General features: G+C 42.7%; 1 protein-coding gene across 5 annotated transcripts in view; it reads left to right on the top strand.

Annotated features, from left to right (window-relative positions):
- The window catches only part of fam169ab (family with sequence similarity 169 member Ab), a 116,113-nt gene that overhangs the window by 57,531 nt on the left and 36,202 nt on the right, over positions 1-22,380 (top strand). For all 5 annotated transcript variants that reach the window (XM_038805481.1, XM_038805482.1, XM_038805484.1 and 2 more), the window contains exons 5-9: positions 3,299-3,470; positions 10,286-10,465; positions 11,856-11,984; positions 14,156-14,283; positions 16,437-16,491. In XM_038805481.1, coding sequence (XP_038661409.1) covers positions 3,299-3,470; positions 10,286-10,465; positions 11,856-11,984; positions 14,156-14,283; positions 16,437-16,491 — 664 coding nt within the window. The remainder of the gene's footprint in view (positions 1-3,298; positions 3,471-10,285; positions 10,466-11,855; positions 11,985-14,155; positions 14,284-16,436; positions 16,492-22,380) is intronic.

Here is a 22,380-nt window from a genome sequence, read left to right as displayed (position 1 = left end):
GTGGATATCTAAGGAAATAAGGGAGAGTATCAAATTGAAGGAAAAAGCATATAAAGTGGCAAAGATTGCTGGGAGATTAGAGGACTGGGAAATCTTTAGAGGGTAACAGAAAGCTACTAAAAAAGCTATAAAGAAGAGTAAGATAGAGTATGAGAGTAAACTTGCTCAGAATATAAAAACAGACAGTAAAAGTTTTTACAAATATATAAGACAAAAAAGAGTGGCTAAGGTAAATATTGGTCCTTTAGAGGATGAGAAGGGAGTTTTAATAATGGGAAATGAGGAAATGGCTGAGGAACTGAACAGGTTTTTTGGGTCGGTCTTCACAGTGGAAGACACAAATAACATGCCAGTGACTGATAGAAATGAGGCTATGACAGGTGAGGACCTTGAGACGATTGTTATCACTAAGGAGGGAGTGATGGGCAAGCTAATGGGGCTAAAGGTAGACAAGTCTCCTGGCCCTGATGGAATGCATCCCAGAGTGCTAAAAGAGATGGCTAGGGAAATTGCAGATGCATTAGTGATAATTTACCGAAATTCACTAGACTCTGGGGTGGTCCCGGTGGATTGGAAATTAGCAAACGTGACGCCACTGTTTAAAAAAGGAGGTAGGCAGAAAGCAGGAAATTATAGGCCAGTGAGTTTAACTTCGGTAATAGGGAAGATGCTGGAATCTATCATCAAGGAAGAAATTGCGAGGCATCTGGATAGAAATTGTCCCATTGGGCAGACGCAGCATGGGTTCGTAAAAGGCAGGTCGTGCCTAACTAATTTAGTGGAATTTTTTGAGGACATTACCAGTGCAGTAGATAACGGGGAGCCGATGGATGTGGTATATCTGGATTTCCAGAAAGCCTTTGACAAGGTGCCACACAAAAGGTTGCTGCATAAGATAAAGATGCATGGCATTAAGGGTAAAGTAGTAGCATGGATAGAGGATTGGTTAATTAATAGAAAGCAAAGAGTTGGGATAAATGGGTGTTTCTCTGGTTGGCAATCAGTAGCTAGTGGTGTCCCTCAGGGATCCGTGTTGGGCCCACAATTGTTCACAATTTACATTGATGATTTGGAGTTGGGGACCAAGGGCAATGTGTCCAAGTTTGCAGATGACACTAAGATGAGTGGTAAAGCGAAAAGTGCAGAGGATACTGGAAGTCTGCAGAGGGATTTGGATAGGTTAAGTGAATGGGCTCGGGTCTGGCAGATGGAATACAATGTTGACAAATGTGAGGTTATCCATTTTGGTAGGAATAACAGCAAACGGGATTATTATTTAAACGATAAAATATTAAAGCATGCCGCTGTTCAGAGAGACTTGGGTGTGCTAGTGCATGAGTCACAGAAGGTTGGTTTACAAGTGCAACAGGTGATTAAGAAGGCAAATGGAATTTTGTCCTTCATTGCTAGAGGGATGGAGTTTAAGACTAGGGAGGTTATGTTGCAATTGTATAAGGTGTTAGTGCGGCCACACCTGGAGTATTGTGTTCAGTTTTGGTCTCCTTACTTGAGAAAGGACGTACTGGCGCTGGAGGGTGTGCAGAGGAGATTCACTAGGTTAATCCCAGAGCTGAAGGGGTTGGATTATGAGGAGAGGTTGAGTAGACTGGGACTGTACTCGTTGGAATTTAGAAGGATGAGGGGGGATCTTATAGAAACATTTAAAATTATGAAGGGAATAGATAGGATAGATGCGGGCAGGTTGTTTCCACTGGCGGGTGACAGCAGAACTAGGGGGCATAGCCTCAAAATAAGGGGAAGTAGATTTAGAACTGAGTTTAGGAGGAACTTCTTCACCCAAAGGGTTGTGAATCTATGGAATTCCTTGCCCAGTGAAGCAGTTGAGGCTCCTTCATTACATGTTTTTAAGGTAAAGATAGATAGTTTTTTGAAGAATAAAGGGATTAAGGGTTATGGTGTTCGGGCCGGAAAGTGGAGCTGAGTCCACAAAAGATCAGCCATGATCTCATTGAATGGCGGAGCAGGCTCGAGGGGCCAGATGGCCTACTCCTGCTCCTAGTTCTTATGTTCTTATGTTCTTATAATACGACGTTGATTGTCATTCCGAGGAAGCTCAGGCCTGTAGTTGGGATGGCACGGTGGTATAGTGGTTAGCACTGCTGCCCAATGGTACCAGGGATCCAGGTTCGATTCCAACCTCGGGTGACTGTCTCTGTGGAGTTTGTACGTACTTCACATACCTGCGTGGGTTTCCTCCGGGTGCTCCGGTTTCCTCCCACAGTCCAAAGATGTACAGGTTAGGTGGATTTGCCATGCCAAATTGCCTCCAGGAGTGATTGCACGGATACGGCTGGGAGTGGGTCTATGTGGGGTGCTCTTTCAGAGGGTCGGTGCAGACTATATGGGTCGAATGGCCTCCTTCTGCACTTTAGGGATTCCAAAGTCTGGTAGGAGCATTTGAGATAATCTGAGACAAAATGCATTGGCACTGGGAAGAATAGGGTTAATGACAGCCTGTACAGACTTCTTGAAGGCAAATCATATTTGAATAACTTGATTCAGTTTTTTGATGTTGTAATGAAGAGGGTTGCTTTGTATGAGGGCTGAGGGCAGCACGGTAGCATTGCGGATAGCACAATCGCTTCACAGCTCCAGGGTCCCAGGTTCGATTCCGGCTTGGGTCACTGTCTGTGCGGAGTCTGCACATCCTCCCCGTGTGTGCGTGGGTTTCCTCCGGGTGCTCCGGTTTCCTCCCACAGTCCAAAGATGTGCAGGTTAGGTGGATTGGCCATGATAAATTGCCCTTAGTGTCCAAAATTGCCCTTCGTGTTGGGTGGGGTTACTGGGTTCTGGGGATAGGTGTTAACCTTGCGTAGGGTGCTCTTTCCAGGAGCCGATGCAGACTCGATGGGCCGAATGGCCTCCTTCTGCACTGTAAATTCTATGCATTCTGTATATATGAACTTTCAAAGGAAATTTTGATAGGATACCCATGTAATAGACTTATTAGCAAAATTTTAAAAACCATAGGATTAAATGAGGCAATGGTGTCTTGGGTACAAAATTAGCTAGAAGACGAAGAACAAAAGTAGTGAATGGCTGTAGGGAAACATGGAGACCAAACCAATCCAAACCTGTGGAAATGCCCTCATGCATATAGTAATGTTCCCAGAGATTGGTATTGGGATCATTGATATGCGGTGCGTAATTTAAATGTTTCCAGATGACACAAATCTTGGAAACTTTATTAACAATAAGAAGGATATATTTGGACACTGAATAGATATAACTGCAATCTCTGTTAATTTATTAACATTCTACTGTCATTTATTGCAAGGTATCATCACTCGGGGAGCGGATTGTGCTATATGTTTTGAACCGTATCATTTACAGAGCACAGGAAATGAGTGCAGACGAGATCCCTTTTCTTTGCCACAGTGCCACTGAATATGCTAAAATTCTCTGGAAGTCTGGGAAAGCGATCGGATTCTACTCCATCAAAATAGCAGGTAACTTGCATGGGACTGGGTGCACACAGCCACGGCTGACATTTGTTTATTGGAGAGGATGCTGTGTGCTCGGTTTCTTATATTGTTTTGCTCACTTTTTTTGAAAGGCTCGGATTCTTGCTGGAATATTTTAACTGATTCCATGTTATTTGGTCAGGCAATTGGAACTGCAACCTTGCAGCTTGATCTCTGAAGTGCTTCCCCACTGCAAGTCTGGGAAAGATACATTTGGCGTGTAATTTCGTGGACTCTGACATCCTCTGCTGCTTCATGAATGCCTACCAGTAACTGGCAATGGATTGTTTGGGGAGAAAATGCTCTTCTCTCCACAGAAATCCCACACATGTATTTCATCACCTTTTTTTTTAAAGGTGTTAATAGATGCAACTTTAACTGCTGAATTTGGGATCCTTAATCCAACTTTTTTTTTCTTAATTTCCATTTATTGCCCATTTGAACTGATTGGCTTGCTGATTGGCATTTAAGAGTCAACCCCATTGCTGTGGGTCTGGAGTCACATGTGGGCCAGACCAGGTAAGAATGGCAGATTTACTTCCCTAAAGAACGTTTCAACAAGTTTCATGGTCATCATTAGACTTCTAATTCCAGATTTTTTAATGAATTCCAATTTCACCACTGTGATGGGATTTGAACCCAGGTCCAATCTCTGTCTCTGGATTACTAATCCAGTAACAATACCAATATGTCACCACCTCACCCCTAATGAAATGAAATGAGCTGTTTCCTTTCACTTGCTCTTGGATCGGAGTGACATTTGGCATGGTCACAATTTTTGCCTTTTTCTAGTTATCCTTGAGGAGCTGCAGTCCTTGTGCTATTGATACTTCCACAAAAATATCACGTGGATTAGGATTGGTTTAGCTGGTATCAGGATTGGGATAGTAATGATGTAAAGAGCAAAACAAGAATAGTAATAAGTGAGAAGGACAGAGCAAGGGCACGGGTTTCTGAAGTGTGTTCAGGAGAATTTTCTACATCGGTACATTTTGGTCCAATGAGGGAGTCAGTATTGCTGAATCTGGTATTGTAGACTCTGGTGAATAAAGTGGATCAAGTTTGACTAGGAGAACACTTTGGTTGCAATGACCATGATCTATGAGGCGATAATGGCATAGTGGTGTTGTCGCTGGATTAATCCAGGGACCCAAGGTATTGCTTTGGGGACCTGGCAGGTGTGGATTTTGAATTCAATAAGAAAATCGGCAATTGTTTGTTGTAAAAAAAAAAACCCATCTGGTTCACGAAACCTGCCATCCTTCCCTGGCCTACATGTGACTCCAGACCCACAGCAATGTGGTTGACTCTTAAATGCCCTCTGAAATGACCGAGCAAGAATCTTTTTTAAAGTTTTGATTGGCTATTGAAAATTAATTGAGGGAGGGCCAATTTCAACTGTTTGAGACTGGATCTGGCCCCGGTAAATTGTATTAATAGATTGACTGACAGAACCATGAAGAGGAGATAATTCAGAACTCAAAAGGTGACTTGCCCATGAAGACGGTAGGCATGGCTGAGATACTAAATGAGTACTTTGTATCTGTCTTTACCAAGGAAGAAGGTTTTGCCAAAGTCGTAGTGAAAGAGGAGGGAAATGAGGCATGGATAGACTAAAAATTGAGGAGGTATTAGATGGGCTAGTTGCTGAGTCACCAGGCATCTGAGGTTACTGAAGGTAGAAAGGGTGGAAATTGTGGAGACACTGACCATACTCTTTCAATCCTCCTTCGATGCAGGGGTGGTGCCAAAGATCTGGCGAATTGCAATTGTTACATCCTTGACCAAAAGGTGTTTAAGGATAAGCCCAACAACTATAGGCCAGCCATCTTAACCTCATTAGGGAAAACTTTGATAAATGATTATCTGCGGCAAATAATAAGTCACCTTTGAATGTGGATTATCCAATATTAATTTAAGGGCAAACCAGTTCAATTAAATTGAGGTTTCTGATGAGGTAGTGCAGAGAGTTGACGTGATGTACTTGGACTTCCAAAAGGCGTTTGATAAAGTTCCCCAGAACAACCTTGTGAACAAAGAAGCCCATCAAAGAAAAGACACCGCATGAAGACAAAGTCAGCTGAGTGACTGGAAACAAAGTGGTGATGAACCATTTGTTCTAGACTTGAAGAAGGTTGGGTTCTCCAGTGGTCAGTATTACGATCTTGGTTTTTCTTGTGCAGGGCATAAGCCAAAATGTGGAACTATTGTAAACTATTAGTATTACTGAAAAAATGGGTTTTGTCAAAGCTTTTCATCTTGGCACTCATCAGGACAGTCGCAAGAATACCAATGCTGGAGGAAACAACTTAATATTGTACAAGAAGAGTGCTGATTGGCTGGCAAGTGGCCCGGGGATTGCAGGCTAGGTGGATTGGCCACGCTAAATTGCCCCTTAATTTTAAAAAATGAATTGGGTACTCTAAATTCATATAAAAATTTTAAAATTTGCCATGGAGATGGGAGGAGCTTAATAAGATTCTGATAGAGTGGACGTTCAGAGACTATTTCCTCGAGTGGATGTAGCTGTTACAAGGGGGCATAACTATAAGGTTCAGGGTGGGAGATATAGGAGGGATGTCCGAGGTAGGTTCTTTACCCAAAGAGTGGTTAGGGTGTGGAATGGATTGTCTGCTGTGATACCTGTCAGCCACTTTAGGAACTTTCAAGCAGTTATTGGATAGGCACATGGAGCACACCAGAATGACAGGGAGTGGGATAGCTTGATCTTGGTTTCGGAAAATGCTCGGCACAACATCGAGGGCCGAAGGGCCTGTTCTGTGCTATACTGTTCTATGTTCAATGTTGATTGGTAGAGGCATTGCCATGGAGAATGAGGCAGTTCATGGTGACTGGCTGTTTACTGCAAAGCATTGTTTGAAAATTTAAATCAGGCAGCTTGACTCTGGACAAGGCATTGCCCTGGGGAATTAACCAATGAATGGCTATCACTTTTGTTTTGCTGAAACGGGCATATGTGTACATGTTGTTTCTGCCTACAAAGAACAGGGTCCTACATATGAATATTTGTCACTTCCAGTACATGCAAATGTGCCACACTGCGAGCCCAACTATGGATGTCAGTGTAATTTTTAGCATAGAGAATTATTCAGCAAATGTTGACCAATCGCAGAATCACATCTCATTGGACATTTGTTTTGAGTTTTACAAGCACTAGTTGAATATGGCTTGTGATGCTAAGCATGTAGGCCATACGTTCCAAAAACTGGCTGATTTGTATCAACAGCATATCCTTTCCACTGTTGGCAACGGACGAGGTACAATTAACAAGTTCTGTAGTATCAAACGATTAATTGTGAACTACATCGAGGGCCGAAGGGCCTGTTCTGTGCTGTACTGTTCTATGTTCTATGAGGCGGATAATGATAGACTTCAAGAGGACATATACAGGCTGATGGAATGGGCAGACATATGGCAAATAAAATTTTAATGCAGAGATGTGTGAAGTGATCAATTTTGGTAGGAAGAACGAGGACGGGCAATAAAAAATTAAGGATACAATTTTAAAAGGGGTGCAGGAGCCGAGGTGATATATGTGCACATATCAATGAAGGTGGATTGGCAACTTGAGAAAGTGGTTAATACAGTGTTTGAGCAACACATAGAACACAAGCAACAAGAAGACATTTATTAATAAAGAATAACTTGGTACAGGATGTTTTGCAGCACTCGGCTGCCTTGGGAGCAAGTCCTTGCATGTTTACTACATGGCTGCTCCATGTATTCTGCCTGAGAGAGGACTCCACTCGGTTGGTTCCCATTGGTCCCTCAAGTCAGGTGGGGTTCCCACTGGTTCCTCAAGTCAGGTGGGGTTCCCATTGGTCCCTCAAATCAGGTGGGGTCCCCATTGGTCCCTCAAGTCAGGTGGGGTCCCCATTGGTCCCTCAAGTCAGGTGGGGTCCCCATTGGTCCCTCCAGTCAGTCAGGTGACCCTCTTATGCTGTACTGTCTTAAAGAGATCAACATCACAAACTCTACATCATGCAGTAGCTATGGGTGGATGATTTAAAAGAAGCTCCTGGTCAAACATGGAAGCTCTTCACCACAGCAAGATCTTTGCTCTTAAACCCCATTGACGTATCTCAAATTTAAATTTCACATGTAAATACAGTAAAGTCCCGCCATTTGCACCATCCGGGTTTGCGTTTTCACTCCCCATGCTTTGTACTCTGTACACTGCATCACTCATCACGGAAGTAGTGTTTAGTTCAATACACCGAATCTCCTATAATAACTTTCATTTTTATGGAGCAACGTGAGCTCGGGAAATCGCTTAATATCAGAAATAATGAGCTAAAGTTCCTATTTTCTTTTTCAGAATTGACACTTGATATTTCAATGTGAGGAAATTAAAATGTAAATTTTTAAGAAACTAGATTTTTTTTTTTGGCCATGAAATTTAATAATGTAATGGTTTTGACCTGTAGCCACTTTTTGTTTCACTCCTGATAACGTTAACGCTGATCAGTCTGGGAGCACCTCTTGCTAACTTGAGTTCTTCATTAATTAATTCATTAATCCAAGCCATGTTTGCTTGAAGGACCAGGACTGCAGAACCTGGTGTCCGGATATTAATTTTTCCATTGGCTAGAAATCCAGGCCAGTATATCTTCTATTTAAATATTGTGGCCTGGATTTTCATGGGGGTTGGTGTATCCCAGCACCATTCCGGCACGCCACCAACCTATTCCTGGCGCACTCCCATTTGTGCTGGTGCGGTGCGGGATAAAGGTGCACGTAGCAAGTTGATGCCCTGCTTTACCGACTTGGCTGGCTACATTGTGATGTGGGCATTGTGTAGCCCCCTGCAATTTTTGTGGAGTTGGGCCAACTTCCCCACGACTGGGAGGGGGGGGGGAGCAATCATTCATAATTCTTTGAAAAAAATCTGGTGTTCCTCAAATCCTATATAAGTGCCAATCAAGCAGATCATGAAGTATCAATAACAGGAGCTTTAAGCACTTCATCAAGCACAGTGGTTAGCATTGATGCTTTACAGCGCCAGGGTCCCAGGTTTGATTCCCGGCTTGGGTCACTGTGTCTGTGCGGAATTTGCAGGTCTGGCCCCCCCCCCCCCCCCCCCCGTATTCACGTGGGTTTCCTCCAGGTACTCCGGTTTCCTCCCACGAGTCCTGAAAGATGTGCTTGTTGGGTAATTTGGAAATTCTGAATTCTCCCTCTGTGTGCCCAGACAGGCGCCGGAGTGTGGCGACTAGGGGCTTTTCACAGTAACTTCATTGCAGTGTAACTTCGTTGCCGTGTTAATGTAAGCCTACTTGTGGCAATAAAAGATTATTATATTGAGACATTGACAAAAGAAATCACAGAAAAGAGCTTACTATAACCACATAAAGGTGTCAATCAAGCAAAGTTATTCAATACATTCAAAAATAGCTTCTTCCCTGCTGTTACCAGACACCTGAATGGCCCTCTTATGGACTGAGCTGATCTTTCTATGCATCTTCTCTACATTTGTAGCACTATATTCCATATTCTTCACCCAATATCTATATTTGTGTATTTAGCATATGTTCAGTCGTGTCGCGTCTTTTCGTCCGACGTCACTTCGTCCAACGACACTTCGTCCACGTCTTTTGGTCCAACGTCTTTTTGTCCGCCCGTCTTTTGGCCCAACGTCACTTCGTCCAATTATCCAATTACAAATTAACTCCGTATAAAACCATTTAATTGATAAAATGCAAGTACAATACAGCAAGTGAATTTAATTGCTAAAATGCAAGTAATTGATAAAATGCAAGTAAAATGCAAGTTGAAAAATGCAGTTAAAAAATCTAAAAATGCAGTTAAAAAATCTAAAAGTTTACTAATTACTTAAAATTCCCAAAATTACTTAAAATTGATGTAAATTGTAAGCAACATTCCTCAAGAAATCAATTTTTGTTGTAGAATCATATTGAACGACCAATCTTTTGAGGCGTTCAGTTATTTTCTTATATCGCGTACATGAAGTCGACTGATCTCCCCAAAGAATTTGAGCCTTTTTGCCTATTATGGACCCTTCCTCTTCCTTCAGAGTTTTGATTAACCTCCGGATATTCAAATGAGCTCCACCCGCCGAACGCTTTATCGCAGAATGAAACCCCTCAGCAGCATTATTTGTTATTTGCGAATTAAGAAAGAGAACGGTAATATCTATCCTTTAAAAATCCTTTATTGCATATTATACCTTGCTATGTGCATTAGAGAAGATTTCTATTTACAAAAAGTTATTGTGGGGAGTGGAGTGCTACTAAGCAAGTTACAAAAAGTCAAGTCACAAAAAGTCTTTGACGAAAAAAATCATCGGACAAAAATACGTTGGACCAAAAGACGGGCGGACAAAAAGACGTTGGACCAAAAGACGTGGACGAAGTGTCGTTGGACGAAGTGACGTCGGACGAAAAGACATAGCACCATGTTCAATGTTTTCGTGTGTGGAGCGATCAGCTTGGACTGTACACAGAACAATACTTTTCACTGTACCTTGGTGCACATGACAATAAATCTAAAAGGTCAAAGGATCTCTCCGGCTCTGTAAATAACGTCCCTCTCACATAATTCCTTTATGGGTTTGGGCACTCCGTGAGAATCCTGGCCTTGCTCTTACCAAATCGGGGATAGTGATGCAGATTATGTCCCATGAGCCCTCAGCACAGAGAAGGCATCCATTTTATTCCTTGGTCTGTAGGGCCGAATGTCACCCCATTCGGTACATTTATATGTCGAATTGTTCATTATCATTTTGCTTCACGGTAATGTTTGCAATATCAATTTTGTAGGAAGCAAATGCGATAACTTCCTGACTCAGTGCTACCAGCTGCCAATACTAGACACCATCTTTGTGAGGAAGAAGCATCGTGGGAAGGGACTTGGTCTACAGATTCTGGAAGATTTTGTTGACTGTTTCACAGAGGATTCACTGGGTTTGAAATACCCACTCTCGCCCTCTATGTATGGAGGTAAAATGAAATGTGTTTTTGAAATCTCTTCCTCTCTCCTGCTTGCTAAAGTGAAAAGGCCACTCTATTGTTCTGGAAGCAGTTAGTGCCTGGCACATCCTTTGCTTTAAACCCGAAATGATGCTGAGTCTGCAGAGATGGTAGACAACCTTGCCAGAGAAAGCCATCATAAGCCTAGAAGGAAGAAATACCAAAAGGAAAGCCTGAACTTCAGAAAGACATTGACTAGAAGTCATCCCAGTGCATCAAAGATCCCTATCCTTTTATTTTTATTTTCTTTCCCTTCCCCCACCCTTTCCTCTCTGTGTTTGTTTGTTTGTGTGTGTGTGGTGAGTTAGGAAGGGAGGGGCTGCTGGGGAAGGGGTAGTAGATAGTTACATTTTCTGTCTGTTTAATTATAATACTTTACATGATAAATCGTTACTTGTATTTTTAAAGTTACAAACCTAGTGATTGTAGTTTACTCCACTCAGCCAAGGACCGCTGGTATTTTAAATAAAATCTAATTTCATCTAGAGTGTCACAGTGGTTAGCACTGCTGCCTCACGGCACCCGGTTAGATCCTGGCCCCGGGTCACTGCCCGTGCGGAGTTTGCACATTCTCCCCGTGTCTGCATGTGTTTCACCCCCAAGAACCCAAAAGATGTGCAGTGCAGATAGTTTGGCCATGCTAAATTGCCCCTTAATTGGGGGGAAAAATTATTTGGGTACTTTAATTTATTTTTTAAAAATATCCAATTTCACCTGTTTTGTGGCTCTGGGTCAAGTGGGGCTAGAATTGACCGCGCACGAGCCCTGGGTGTTGTGACACACCACATCTACTACCTTAAAGACTCATTCCTTCCACCACCAGGACATATTGGCAAGATGGAGCACCATCGACATGATGCATTGCTGCAATTTGCCAATGCTCCTTCAACAAAATCTTCCTAACCAGCAACTTCTACCACCTAGGAGAACAAGGACAGTGGACTGTAGGGAATGCCACCACGTCAGGTCCTCCTCCAAGTAGCACACCATTCTGATAGGATTTTGATGCAATGGCAATATAAATACATATCACTCATTCCCAACAAGCAGCATTGTGGTGTACCTATACTGCACACACTGTAGCAATTCAAGTAGTTGGCTCAGCACCACCTTCTTGAAATCAATTAGGGATGGACAATAAATTCTGGCCTAGCTAGCAATGTTCATGAGTGAATTAATAAATTATTTAGCATCTTTTAAAATAGTACAACTTGCAACGAATGCTGAAGGTATTAAAGGAGGAGCGAGATTCAAAAGAGCTTGGGGGTAATTACAATTGTATTAGTTTAATAACTGCGGCAGCTCAGCTGCTGTTGCAACATTCTTTACCTCGTTGTGCTCAGCTGCTTAATTTCTTCAGTTTGCAGGAAGTATTTGAACAATTACCCCGATGACCACAGCCTTCTCTGGGAGGTTGAAGGTATTGGACACCCGTTTCAGCGATTTTGTATTGCAGACAGACTACTGACGCACACCTCCCCTGTAAAAGGTAATGCAGGAAACTTCAACTGAAGCTGCCAAAGTCTTGGCCTCTCGTACCAGCTACCTGAACCCTACTACTGTTGCCACTCTTTCCCATTCTCCCCATGTTAAAGCTAAATCTATTTATCAATTTTTAAAAATTCATACATATTGGGAATTTCATGTGAAAGGATAATTTTGGCTACTGCACTTTATTCCCATCAGAACTGAGATGTACAGATCAAGTGTGCAAACCATGGGTGAAATTTAATCCAGGCAACAGGAATCTTGCCTGCTGGATGGAGAGCCAATTAGTGCCTTTTTGGGGACCAAGACCCCACGTGTGGAAATCCTGCCCTCTTGAGAGCTTCATTACAGGCTGGGAGAATGGTGACAATGGCCGGCAATGCGCCCAAATCAGGCCCCGGATCAGTGAGGGTCTCGCAGCATTGATGAGTGAGGGTCAGATGAGGTCACAGGGTGGGGGTCACTGGCGATGGGATTAGAAGGGCAGCGGGTGGCTGTCAGTTCATTTCCTGCCCTTCTTGGTGCTGTAAATTCCTTAAGTGCCTGCTGACCTCATCACCACTTCCACATATGCCAGGTTTTGATTTTTGCCTCCCTGGATAATTCCTGCCCTGCCCCTCCTGGTTGAATACCAGAGAGAGGAGAATTTGACTTTGAAGTAGGTATTAATTTCCCATTTGGGGAGCTCAGTTGGCACAGGGCAGGAAGGCGGCCTTGAGCCTTTATTGGGGTACAGAAGGGAAGGCAGCAGGGCCCCCACCCAACATCATCCCACCTGATCAAATGCCTCCAAACACATTTTGGAGGAGGGCAATAAATTCTACCCCAATATGTTGCAGAGTCTGAACTCTTTGTCCTGAGACCTGATCTTGTTTAGTCTGCATAAGGCCTTGTAGCTCCATTACCTGTCAACAGATCAGCTTTTAAACAGCATAAGTGCAGAGATGCTCTCAATTGCCAATGTTGATGACCATTTGTCACAACACAACTTGTAATTGTTTAGTCTCATTCATGTAATAAAGCCTCTCAAGTGCTTCACATGAGCGTTATAAAACAAAATCTGACATCAAGCTACATAAGGCCATAGGGCAGAAGATGCTTAAGCATTTGGTGTAGTATGAGTGAGCTGGATATCTTGTCTATTCTTGAATATCATAAAATCCCTACAGTGCAGAAGGAGGCCATTCGACCCATTGTTTCTGCACTGACCCTTCGAATGAACTACCCATTTACACTCCCCCTTCCAACCCCCTACCCTTGTAACCCCATACCTAGGGACAATTTAACATGGTCAATCCATCTATCCCACACATCTTTGGACTGTGGGAGGAAACCGGAGCACCCGGAGGAAGCCCATGCAGACACTGGGTGAACGTGCAAACTCCACACAGACAGTGACCCAAGGCCAGAATTGAACCCAGGTCCCGAGGCAGCAGTGCTAATCACTGGGCCACTCGTCTTTATGGATGACTGTTCCAGATGAATTCAGGAGTCACTGTAAGGTTGGAAATAACCAAGGCGGTTAATGCTATTGGACCATAAAACTACATTCTGAGAGGCTGGCAGGCGTGTAGTGTGAGCACATTGCTTCCCACTTACAAATTCTAGGTGAACTGCTCAACCATTTTCTATTGTTAAAAATGCAGATAGGAAAACAGAAAATACTGGACAAACAATACTTCCAGGTCTGTCAGAGTCGTGCGGACTCCGTATTAACTCAGTGTTCTCTCTCCACACATGCTGCCATACCCGCTGAGTTTCTTTAGCATTTCTTTTTTTTTTATTTCCAGCATCCAGAGTATTTGTCTTTTATTTTGGGGGAAACTGTTTTACACACTCCTAAAATGGGTGCAGATTTTGCGTTTTTAATTTAAAAGCATTATTAAGTATTTTAGAGTTGTGCATGACACAAGTAATAAATCAAGTGAATCAGACATGGGGAGCAAGTGTGGCTCATTCATGTTGCTCCTGAATTTCAAACCATTTGCTTTTAAAGGGTGGATAATTGGAAACAGAATTATGCTGAACCATGCTAATCGGTGCTCAGCGGGAGTACAATCTAGCAACCTCGGTGCATACTGTGGGAAAGAGAACAGAAACATTATGTGAAATGTATTACGCCAATGTTTGGTGGAGTATGTTGACAATCAAGTCATTTGTGTTGTCCTCCAGGTATGGACGTTTTGCATGCTGATGAACCTGGAGCAGGAAGAGGAGAATCGTCATCCTTAACGGAGGGTGAAACTGGAAAGCAACCACTTGACAAAGTGGAGAAGCAGTCAGATACCTCTGAGCTGTCTGTAGGTCCCATCCTCCTGAGTTTCTCTTCATACAGGATGTCTGGCAGAGGGAAGGGCTTGAGAGAACAGTGGCAACCTAAAGGAATTGAGGTTATTTTGTAGAGAGCATGTCCCTGTCCTGAGTATCTCCTAAGTGAAGCTTGCTGACTTATTCAGGAATTCCTTAAGATTGTTTCATGAATGAAGATGATTAGCAGTACACCACTGACTACCATTTATTGAGAGGAATTTTCATCCTGTTGTAATGTAATTCTCCTGGAGAAATTTTTTTTCACTTTCATTAGAATTTCCTTATTAAAAAGTTAATTTTGAAAAATTATGCATTTTTTAAAAATGAAAATGGGAAGTTCAATAAACTCCAGGAAAAAAATGTTAAGTAGTTTACACCTTGGAAGTATAATTATGTACTCTCAAAGTAAAGATGTGGAGTTGCCAGCATTGGACTGGGGTGACACAGTAAGAAGTCTTACAACACCAGGTTAAAAGTCCAACAGGTTTGTTTTGAATCACTAGCTTTCAAAGTGCAGCTCCTTCATCAGGTGAGTGAAGAGGTGGGTTCCACAACCACATATATAGACAAAGTCAATGATGCAAGATGATACTTTGAATGCAAATCTTTGCAGGTAATTCAATCTTTACAGGTTCAGAGGGAGAGGGATAATCACAGGTTAAAGAGGTGTGAATTGTCTCAAGCCAGGACAGTTGGTAGGATTTCACAAGCCCAGGCCAGATGATGGGGGGTGGATGGGATGAGACATGAATCCAAAGTCCCGGTTGAGGCCGTACTCATGTGTGTGGAACTTGGCTCAGTTTCTGCTCGGCAATTCTGTGGATCAGTTTCTGCTCGGCAATTCTGCGTTGGCGCGCGTCCCGAAGGCTACCTTGAAGAACGCTTACCCGAAGATCAGAGGCTGAATGCCCTTGACTGCTGAAGTGTTCTACAACTCATTCGCTTCATCCTGGATCACAACGTTTAAACCTTCAACAACAAGTTCTTCATCCAGACACACGGAACAGCCATGGAGACCAAAGTTTTGATGTCCTGATCAGGAGTGCAAAAGATATTGGAAGAGTTTTGCTAGCTGTGAGAAGAACATTCAAGTCTGTGGACTAACTTAGGCATTATACAGAACTGAGTGTTATTGGGAAACGAGGTATTGAGCACCAAAGAGAAACTGAACTTCTGAGTTAGCTTTAACAATGGAGGATATGGGAGAATTCCATTTGAGATCAGAGGAAATATAAGCATTTACTAGAGGGAGGGGTAGAGCCTTCAAAGGTCAACAAATGGGAACTTGCAAGAGACTTGAAGAAACTGTCTTTTGAAGAAGTGAGGGAAACAATATTTACTATTGCCATATTGAGCCTTGGGAAGATTAAGATCTTGGTGATTTGAGAGTAGACTTATGAGCACTCTGTAATAAATTAAGAATGGAATCAGCAAGAAGAGATATAATTGGGATGTAAGTCCTGTGGAAGGGGGGGGGGGTGGTGGTGTGGTGAGGGGGTGAGAGTTATGGTATCATGAAGGAACTGAAAAGAGAACCCAAAGCTAAGAGGGGAAAAAATGTTTGAGTTGACAATGTGGAGTGAGAAGGGAGCTAGCATTTTGAGCCTGGATGACTGTCAAAGTCTTTGTCGAGTCATTCAGACTCGCAACATTTGCTCTCTTCCCTCTCTTCAGATGCTTGCAGATCTGCTGAGATTGTCCAGTATTTTTCTGTTTTTGTTTCAGATTCTAGCATCGACAGTAATTTGCTTTTATCAAAACGTTTTGAGTTACTGAATCAGTTATCAACTGAGAATAAGAAGACTATTTAAGGAGCAGTTCATTAGGGGTATAGCTTTGAGACATGTTTGTTTATAAGTGTCCAGTTCCTTTTGAAGGGTTGTGGACAATAACAAATGATTCACCAGGGTATTCAAGAACAGCATTCCAGCCCTGTGGTACGTTGGCAACAAAATCAGTAGTAGACTCGACATACTAGCCATGGTGGATAGAAAATTCTTTCTCCAAAGCTACTTTGATGATGGAAGGGTGTTTGCTATTTTTATGTTTCTAGTGAGATGGAACAAAAAATAGAAAAGCTGAAATATTGAGAATTACTTGTTTGTGAATGAAATTGATGTTGTAACATTATTTTATCTTTCAGACTGATTTGCATGCTCACCGAGAATTGCCGGGTGTCTCTTCAGTCCTTTCTGAAGGTGAGGTGATGTGCCAGTCCATTTTGTAAATTGCAAAACCATGTAAAGTCTGATGCTATCCACCACCTTTTCTTTTGTTACTGTTCTTTTTAAAAGAGTAATTCTGCTATATACTGTGTTATGATCAATAAAGTAAATGAATTTACCGATGGAAATAACTGCACAAGATTTTACTTTTTAAGACTTTTACTGTAACAAACAATAGTTTACCTTGTCCAAACAGAGACTAATATGCATAACTTCAGAAACCATCTTCCCCATTAACTAACTAATTAACTCAACCTAAAAGACTTAATGATCTGTTTCTATGTTACACCATGTAAATATGTAGCCTTATAGAGAAGTCCCAAACTCCTGGCCTCTGGTCTTTCAATGGACTCCACACCAGGGCAAGTGTTCCAGTGTCAAAGAAGAACAATGAAACAGTACAGCACAGGAACAGACTCTTCGCCCTCCAGGCCTGTGCTGATCATAATGTCTGTCTAAACTAAAACCTTTTGCACTTCTGTGTTCCATATCCCTCCAATCCCACCTGGTTCATGTATTTGTCAAGATGCCTCTTGAATGTCGCTGTCGTACCTGCTTACGCCACCTCCCCCAACTGCGTGTTCCAGGCACTCACCACCCTCTGTGCATTCAAAAAAAATTTGCCTTGCACCATCTCCTCTAAACGTTGTCTCTCGCACATTAAACCTATGTCCCCAAGGAATTCAATGGGGACAAAGCTTCTGACTATCCACTCTGTTCATGCCACGCAATTTTGTAAACTTCTATCAGGTCACCCCTCAACCTCTGCTGTTCTGGTGAAAACAATCCAAGTTTATCCAACCTTGCATCATAGCTAATACCCTCCAGCCCAGGCAACCTCCTGATAAATCTCTTCTGTACTTTCTCCAAAGCCTCTACATCCTTATGATAGTGTTGCGACCAGAATGAAATTGTACGCAATACTCCAAATGTGGCCTAACCAGGGTTCTGTACAGCTGCAGCATGACTTGCTAATTTGTATACTCCATGCCCTGACTGATGAAGACAAGCATGCCATATGCCTTCTTGACTACCTTATCCACCTGCTTTGCCATTTTCAGTGATCTGTGGACTTGTACCCCCAGATCTCTCTGCCTGTCAATGCTCCCTAAGAGTTCTGCCATTTGATGTTTATTTCCCACCTGTATTCAACCTTCCAAAATGCGTGACCTTACATTTGTCAGGATTAAACTCATCTACCCAAGTCTCCAACTGATCTATATCCTGCTGAATCCTCTGACAATCTTCATCACTCCACCTACCTTTGTGCTTTCCACAAGCTTATTAATCATACCATATATAGTCCAGAAAGGCCAGCTGCCTCTTTTCTTTTCCAATGGCAAAAAGTCTGGCACTTGATTTAGTCTGAATCTCTTTCTCCATGACAAATCCATCACAAGCCTGTGCTACACTGCCAGTTCATGTTATAACTGGGTGGAGGATCCCAGAATGGAAGCCTGGCTCAAAAGACCATAACTTTTATATTTTTCTTTTAGAAAAAGTGAAGGAACAAAATCCACAGGACCGCTATCTGACTAACCCAGATTACAAAGTACATATTAAGCTACAGTGGTCTCAGTAACACCGTAAGTGAATGTCTGCGGATTTTTCCGCAAAATCCCCCCAGATGATTGTCACAGTTTTGCAACACCACTCCCCATTGTCTTGACAGCTGTACGACAGTTCACAATTGCTTTAACTCTTGATTCCTATTAAAATGGCATCAAACCTTTGATTTGCCTCTGAAGTCTGCTTTTCCACTTGATTTCAAGTTACTGCAACTGTCTCTTCAAATTCTCTTGAACGATACCTTGGCCTCTTTTAACTTCAGTCTTCCTGAGACGTTCTATTCATCCCAATACCTTGGATATATCTGGTTCTTTGGGAAGTCTGCCTCATTGTAGCTTCCTTCTCCTGTCTGTCTTCTCCTGGCAGAGTTGAGAGATGTTCACTCCCTGGATAACTATCTTCAACTGCAATATATCTGGCTAAAATTCATTCAACAAAACCTATCTACTTTAAAAAGCCTCTGGTTGCGAAGCAAAGGTCACATGCAAGAAAATGTCTTTTACTTACTCTTCAAGCCATAACCCCCTCCAAGGGCCATAGAAGCCCAATTGGAGCTGAAACCAACTCCCCCATATACAAACACCTTTGTCCAGCATTAATCTAACTATATGTATTACCATTTCAGGCATAGAAACATTAAATTAAACTCACTTAAAACTATACCTTATTTCTAATGTTTACCAAATACAAATATAAATCCCGTCCAACTACCTCTGTTTTCCTAACACCTATCTCACAAACATACATAGGGCCATTTCCTTAAAACCCGATAAGTCCCCAGGGCCTGACCCTCAGCATCCCAGAGTACGTAAGGAAGTGGTCCCAGAAATAGTGGACGCATTGGCGATCATTTTCCAGCATTCTATAGACTCTGGAAGAGATCCAATGGATTGGAGGGTAGCTAATGTAACCTCACTTTTTTTTTAAAAAGGAAGGCGAGAGCAAACTAGGAATAATAGACCGGTTAGCCTGATGATCGCTCGTGGGGAAAATGCTGGAGTCAGTTATTAAGGATGAAATAACCGAGCATTTAAAAAGTGGGGACATGATCGGTCTAAGTCAGCATGGATTCACTAAAGGGAAATCATGCTTGACAAATATTCTGGAATTTTTGAGGATGTGACCAATAGAGTGGACAAGGGTGAACCAGTGGATGTTGTGGATCTGGACTTCCAAAAGGCTTGTGACAAGGTCCTACACAAGAGACCAGTGAGCAAAATGAAAGCTCATGGTATTGAGGGTAATGTATTGATGTGGATAGAGAACTGGCTGACAGATAGGAAGCAGAGAGTGGGAATAAATAGATCCTTTTCAGAGTGGCTGGCAGTGACTAGAGGGGTACCGCAGGGTTCAGTTGATCACAATTTACATTAATGATTTGAATGAAGGAATTGCATGCAATAGCTCAAAATTTGCAAAAAAACACTAAGCTGGGTGGCAGTGTGTGCTAAGGAGGATGCAAAGAGGCTGAGGGTGACTTGGACAGGCTGGCTCAGTGGGCAAATACTTAGCAAATGCAATACAATGTGGACAAATGTGAGGTTATCCGCTTTGGTGGCAAAAACAGGGAGGCAGATTATTATTCGAATTGTGGTAGTTTAGGAAAAGGGGAAGTGCAATGAGACCTGGGTGTCATGATGGAACACTCGCTAAAGGTTGGTATGCAGGTACAGCAGGCGGTGAGGAAAGCTAATGGCATGTTGGTCTTCATAGCAAGAGGATTTGAGTATAGGAGTAGGGATGTCTTGCTGCAGTTATACAGGGTCTTGGTGAGGCCACACCCTGAGTATTTTATGCCGTTTGGTTCTCCTAGTTTGAGGAAGGACATTCTTGCGATTGAGGGAGTCCAGCGAAGGTTTACCAGACTAATTCCCAGGATGGCAGGACTGACATATTGAAGACTGGGTGAACTGGGCTTGTATTCATTGGAGTTTAGAAGAAAGAGAGGGGATCTCCTAGAAACTTAAAAAATCCTGATGGGACTGGACAGGCTGGATGCGGGAAGAATGTTCCCGATGTTGGGGACGTCAAGAACTAGGGGTCACAGCCTAAGAATAAGGGATAAGCCATTCGGGACAGAGATGAGGCAGAACTTCTTCTCTCTGAGTTGTGAACTTGTGGAATTCTCTCACACAGAAAGCTGTTGAGGCTAGTTGGTTGGATATATTCAAAATGGATCTGGATGTGGCCCTTGCAGCTAAAGGGAACAAGGGGGTGGAGAGAAAGTGGGAGTTAGTACTGAATTTGCATGATCAGCCTTGATCATATTGAATGGTGGTGCAGGCTCGATGGGCCAAATGGCCTACTCCTGCACCTATTATCTATGTCTATGCTTCCGTACGAATTTGGAACAGGAGTAGGCCACTTGGCCTTTCGTGCCTGCTTTGCCATTTTAATAAGATCATGGCTGATCTGATTGTAACTTCAACCCCACATCCCTGCCTTCCCCTGATAACCTTTCACCCCCTGTCCCAGGCAGAGTTCACTATGATTTTCGCATCCCTCTAAGGGCTGCACGGGGGTGCAGTGGTTAGCATTGCTGCCTCCGGCGCTGAGGATCCAGATTTGATCCCGGCTCTGGTTCACTGTCCATGTAGAGTTTGCACATTCTCCCCGTGTCTGCTTGGGTTTCATCCCCACAACCCAAAGATGTGCAGGGTAGGTGGACTGGCCGTACTAAATTGCCCCTTAATTGGGGGAAAAAATATATTAGATACTTGCAAGTCTTGCATTCTTAATAACTGGTATCAGGTTCTATTCTTTAAAATAAATTTAATGTACTCAATTCTTATTTTCCCAATTGAGAGAGAAATTAGCGTGGCCAATTCACCTACCCTGCAGATCTTTTTGGATTGTGGGGATGAGACACAGGAATTTGGTTCTATCTGCTGTTGCTGGGTCAGGGATTCGTTGGGGCCAGTGATTTATCATTCCGTTGAATATGAAAGAACCATTATTTTGGGGGGGAAAAAAAAATCCTGATGCCAAGACCTGCACATCCTAGGGTTCTGTTTCTAATCAATAAATCACAGTTATTGTCTATATGTTCTGAAGATTGAAATCCATAAATTGATTTAATCAAATTTACTTCTCGTTATTTAGAAGGTTATTTTCCTAGTATTGCTCAGGGTCACAATATTTAGAGATTTGACAGCTGTTGTCTTGTTTGGATTCTGATTTGTTTATTGTCACGTGGATTTGTTTATTGTCACGTGTACCAAGGTACAGTGAAAAGTATTTTTCTGCGTGCAGCTCAAACAGATCATTTAGGATATGAAAATAAAAGAAAATAGATAATAGGGAAACAGGACAACACAAGGTACACATAGACACCGGCACCGGGTGAAGCACTCAGGAGTATAATATTAATCAGGTGATAAAAGGGTCGTTTCGGAGTCTGGTAACAGCGGGGAAGAAGCTGTATGTGGGAGTTGTGTGTGGTACGTGGGTCAAATCAAATTCGAGGCCAGGGCTATTATTAGACCCAGGTGGAAGAAGGGGGAAGAATCAAACGAGAGGAGGGTGAGTTTGGATTTTACTTGAACCCATGTTCAGACGGTGCTCAGATGGGGTTGGGGAGTGGGGGGGATTGAAAAACTACTTGTTTCTGGGTCAAACTAAATGTTCATAAAGAGGGGCCAGGCATCATGGACCTCGTTCACACCAGCAATGGGTGGTCAGAGCATTGCGTTTGTGCCGATCCCGATATCTTTTTTTTCCTCCGCCGAATTGGGGAACGTATTCCCGGTGTCCCGGGGTGGAGAAACCCCCCCCATTTTGTTTTGCATGAACCGTGTCGCAACATACATTAAAGATCCTTGGAGTCGTTTCTGTTTGCTACATGAATTGCTAACAGATTATCTGGCCTTTGCCATGTTGCTGTTTGTGGGAACTTGTATGTAATGCATTCAAGTATGGATAAATCCTGTGGCCGTTCAATGGCATGTTATTTTAGCAAATTATATTGCAAGTTTTTGAAGGGGCAGGTATTTTCGTTATTTTTCAAATTTCTGTTACACCTTACTGAAACAGTAGACACTTACAAAGTGCACTAGCAGATCATAGTCTAAACAAATCTATAGACATTAATGGGAAGTTTTATTGCTTATAAACATTGGGGTAAATTTTCTGATCCTGCCCACCGTGAGAACTGTCGTGGGCGGAATGGAAATTTTGACGGATTATTTAAAGGTCCATTGAGATGGGTCTCGGGGCGGGACTAGAAAATCCCACCCATATTGTCAGTAGAGGATTTTTCAGTTGCGTTGTTCAATTTCTGTATTAGTATTTGCT

This window comes from Scyliorhinus canicula, chromosome 8, assembly GCF_902713615.1.
Source record: "Scyliorhinus canicula chromosome 8, sScyCan1.1, whole genome shotgun sequence".
NCBI classification, from domain to species: domain Eukaryota; kingdom Metazoa; phylum Chordata; class Chondrichthyes; order Carcharhiniformes; family Scyliorhinidae; genus Scyliorhinus; species Scyliorhinus canicula.
The sequence above is the reverse complement of the archived record's forward strand: the minus strand, read 5'-3'. Positions and strand labels throughout refer to the sequence as shown.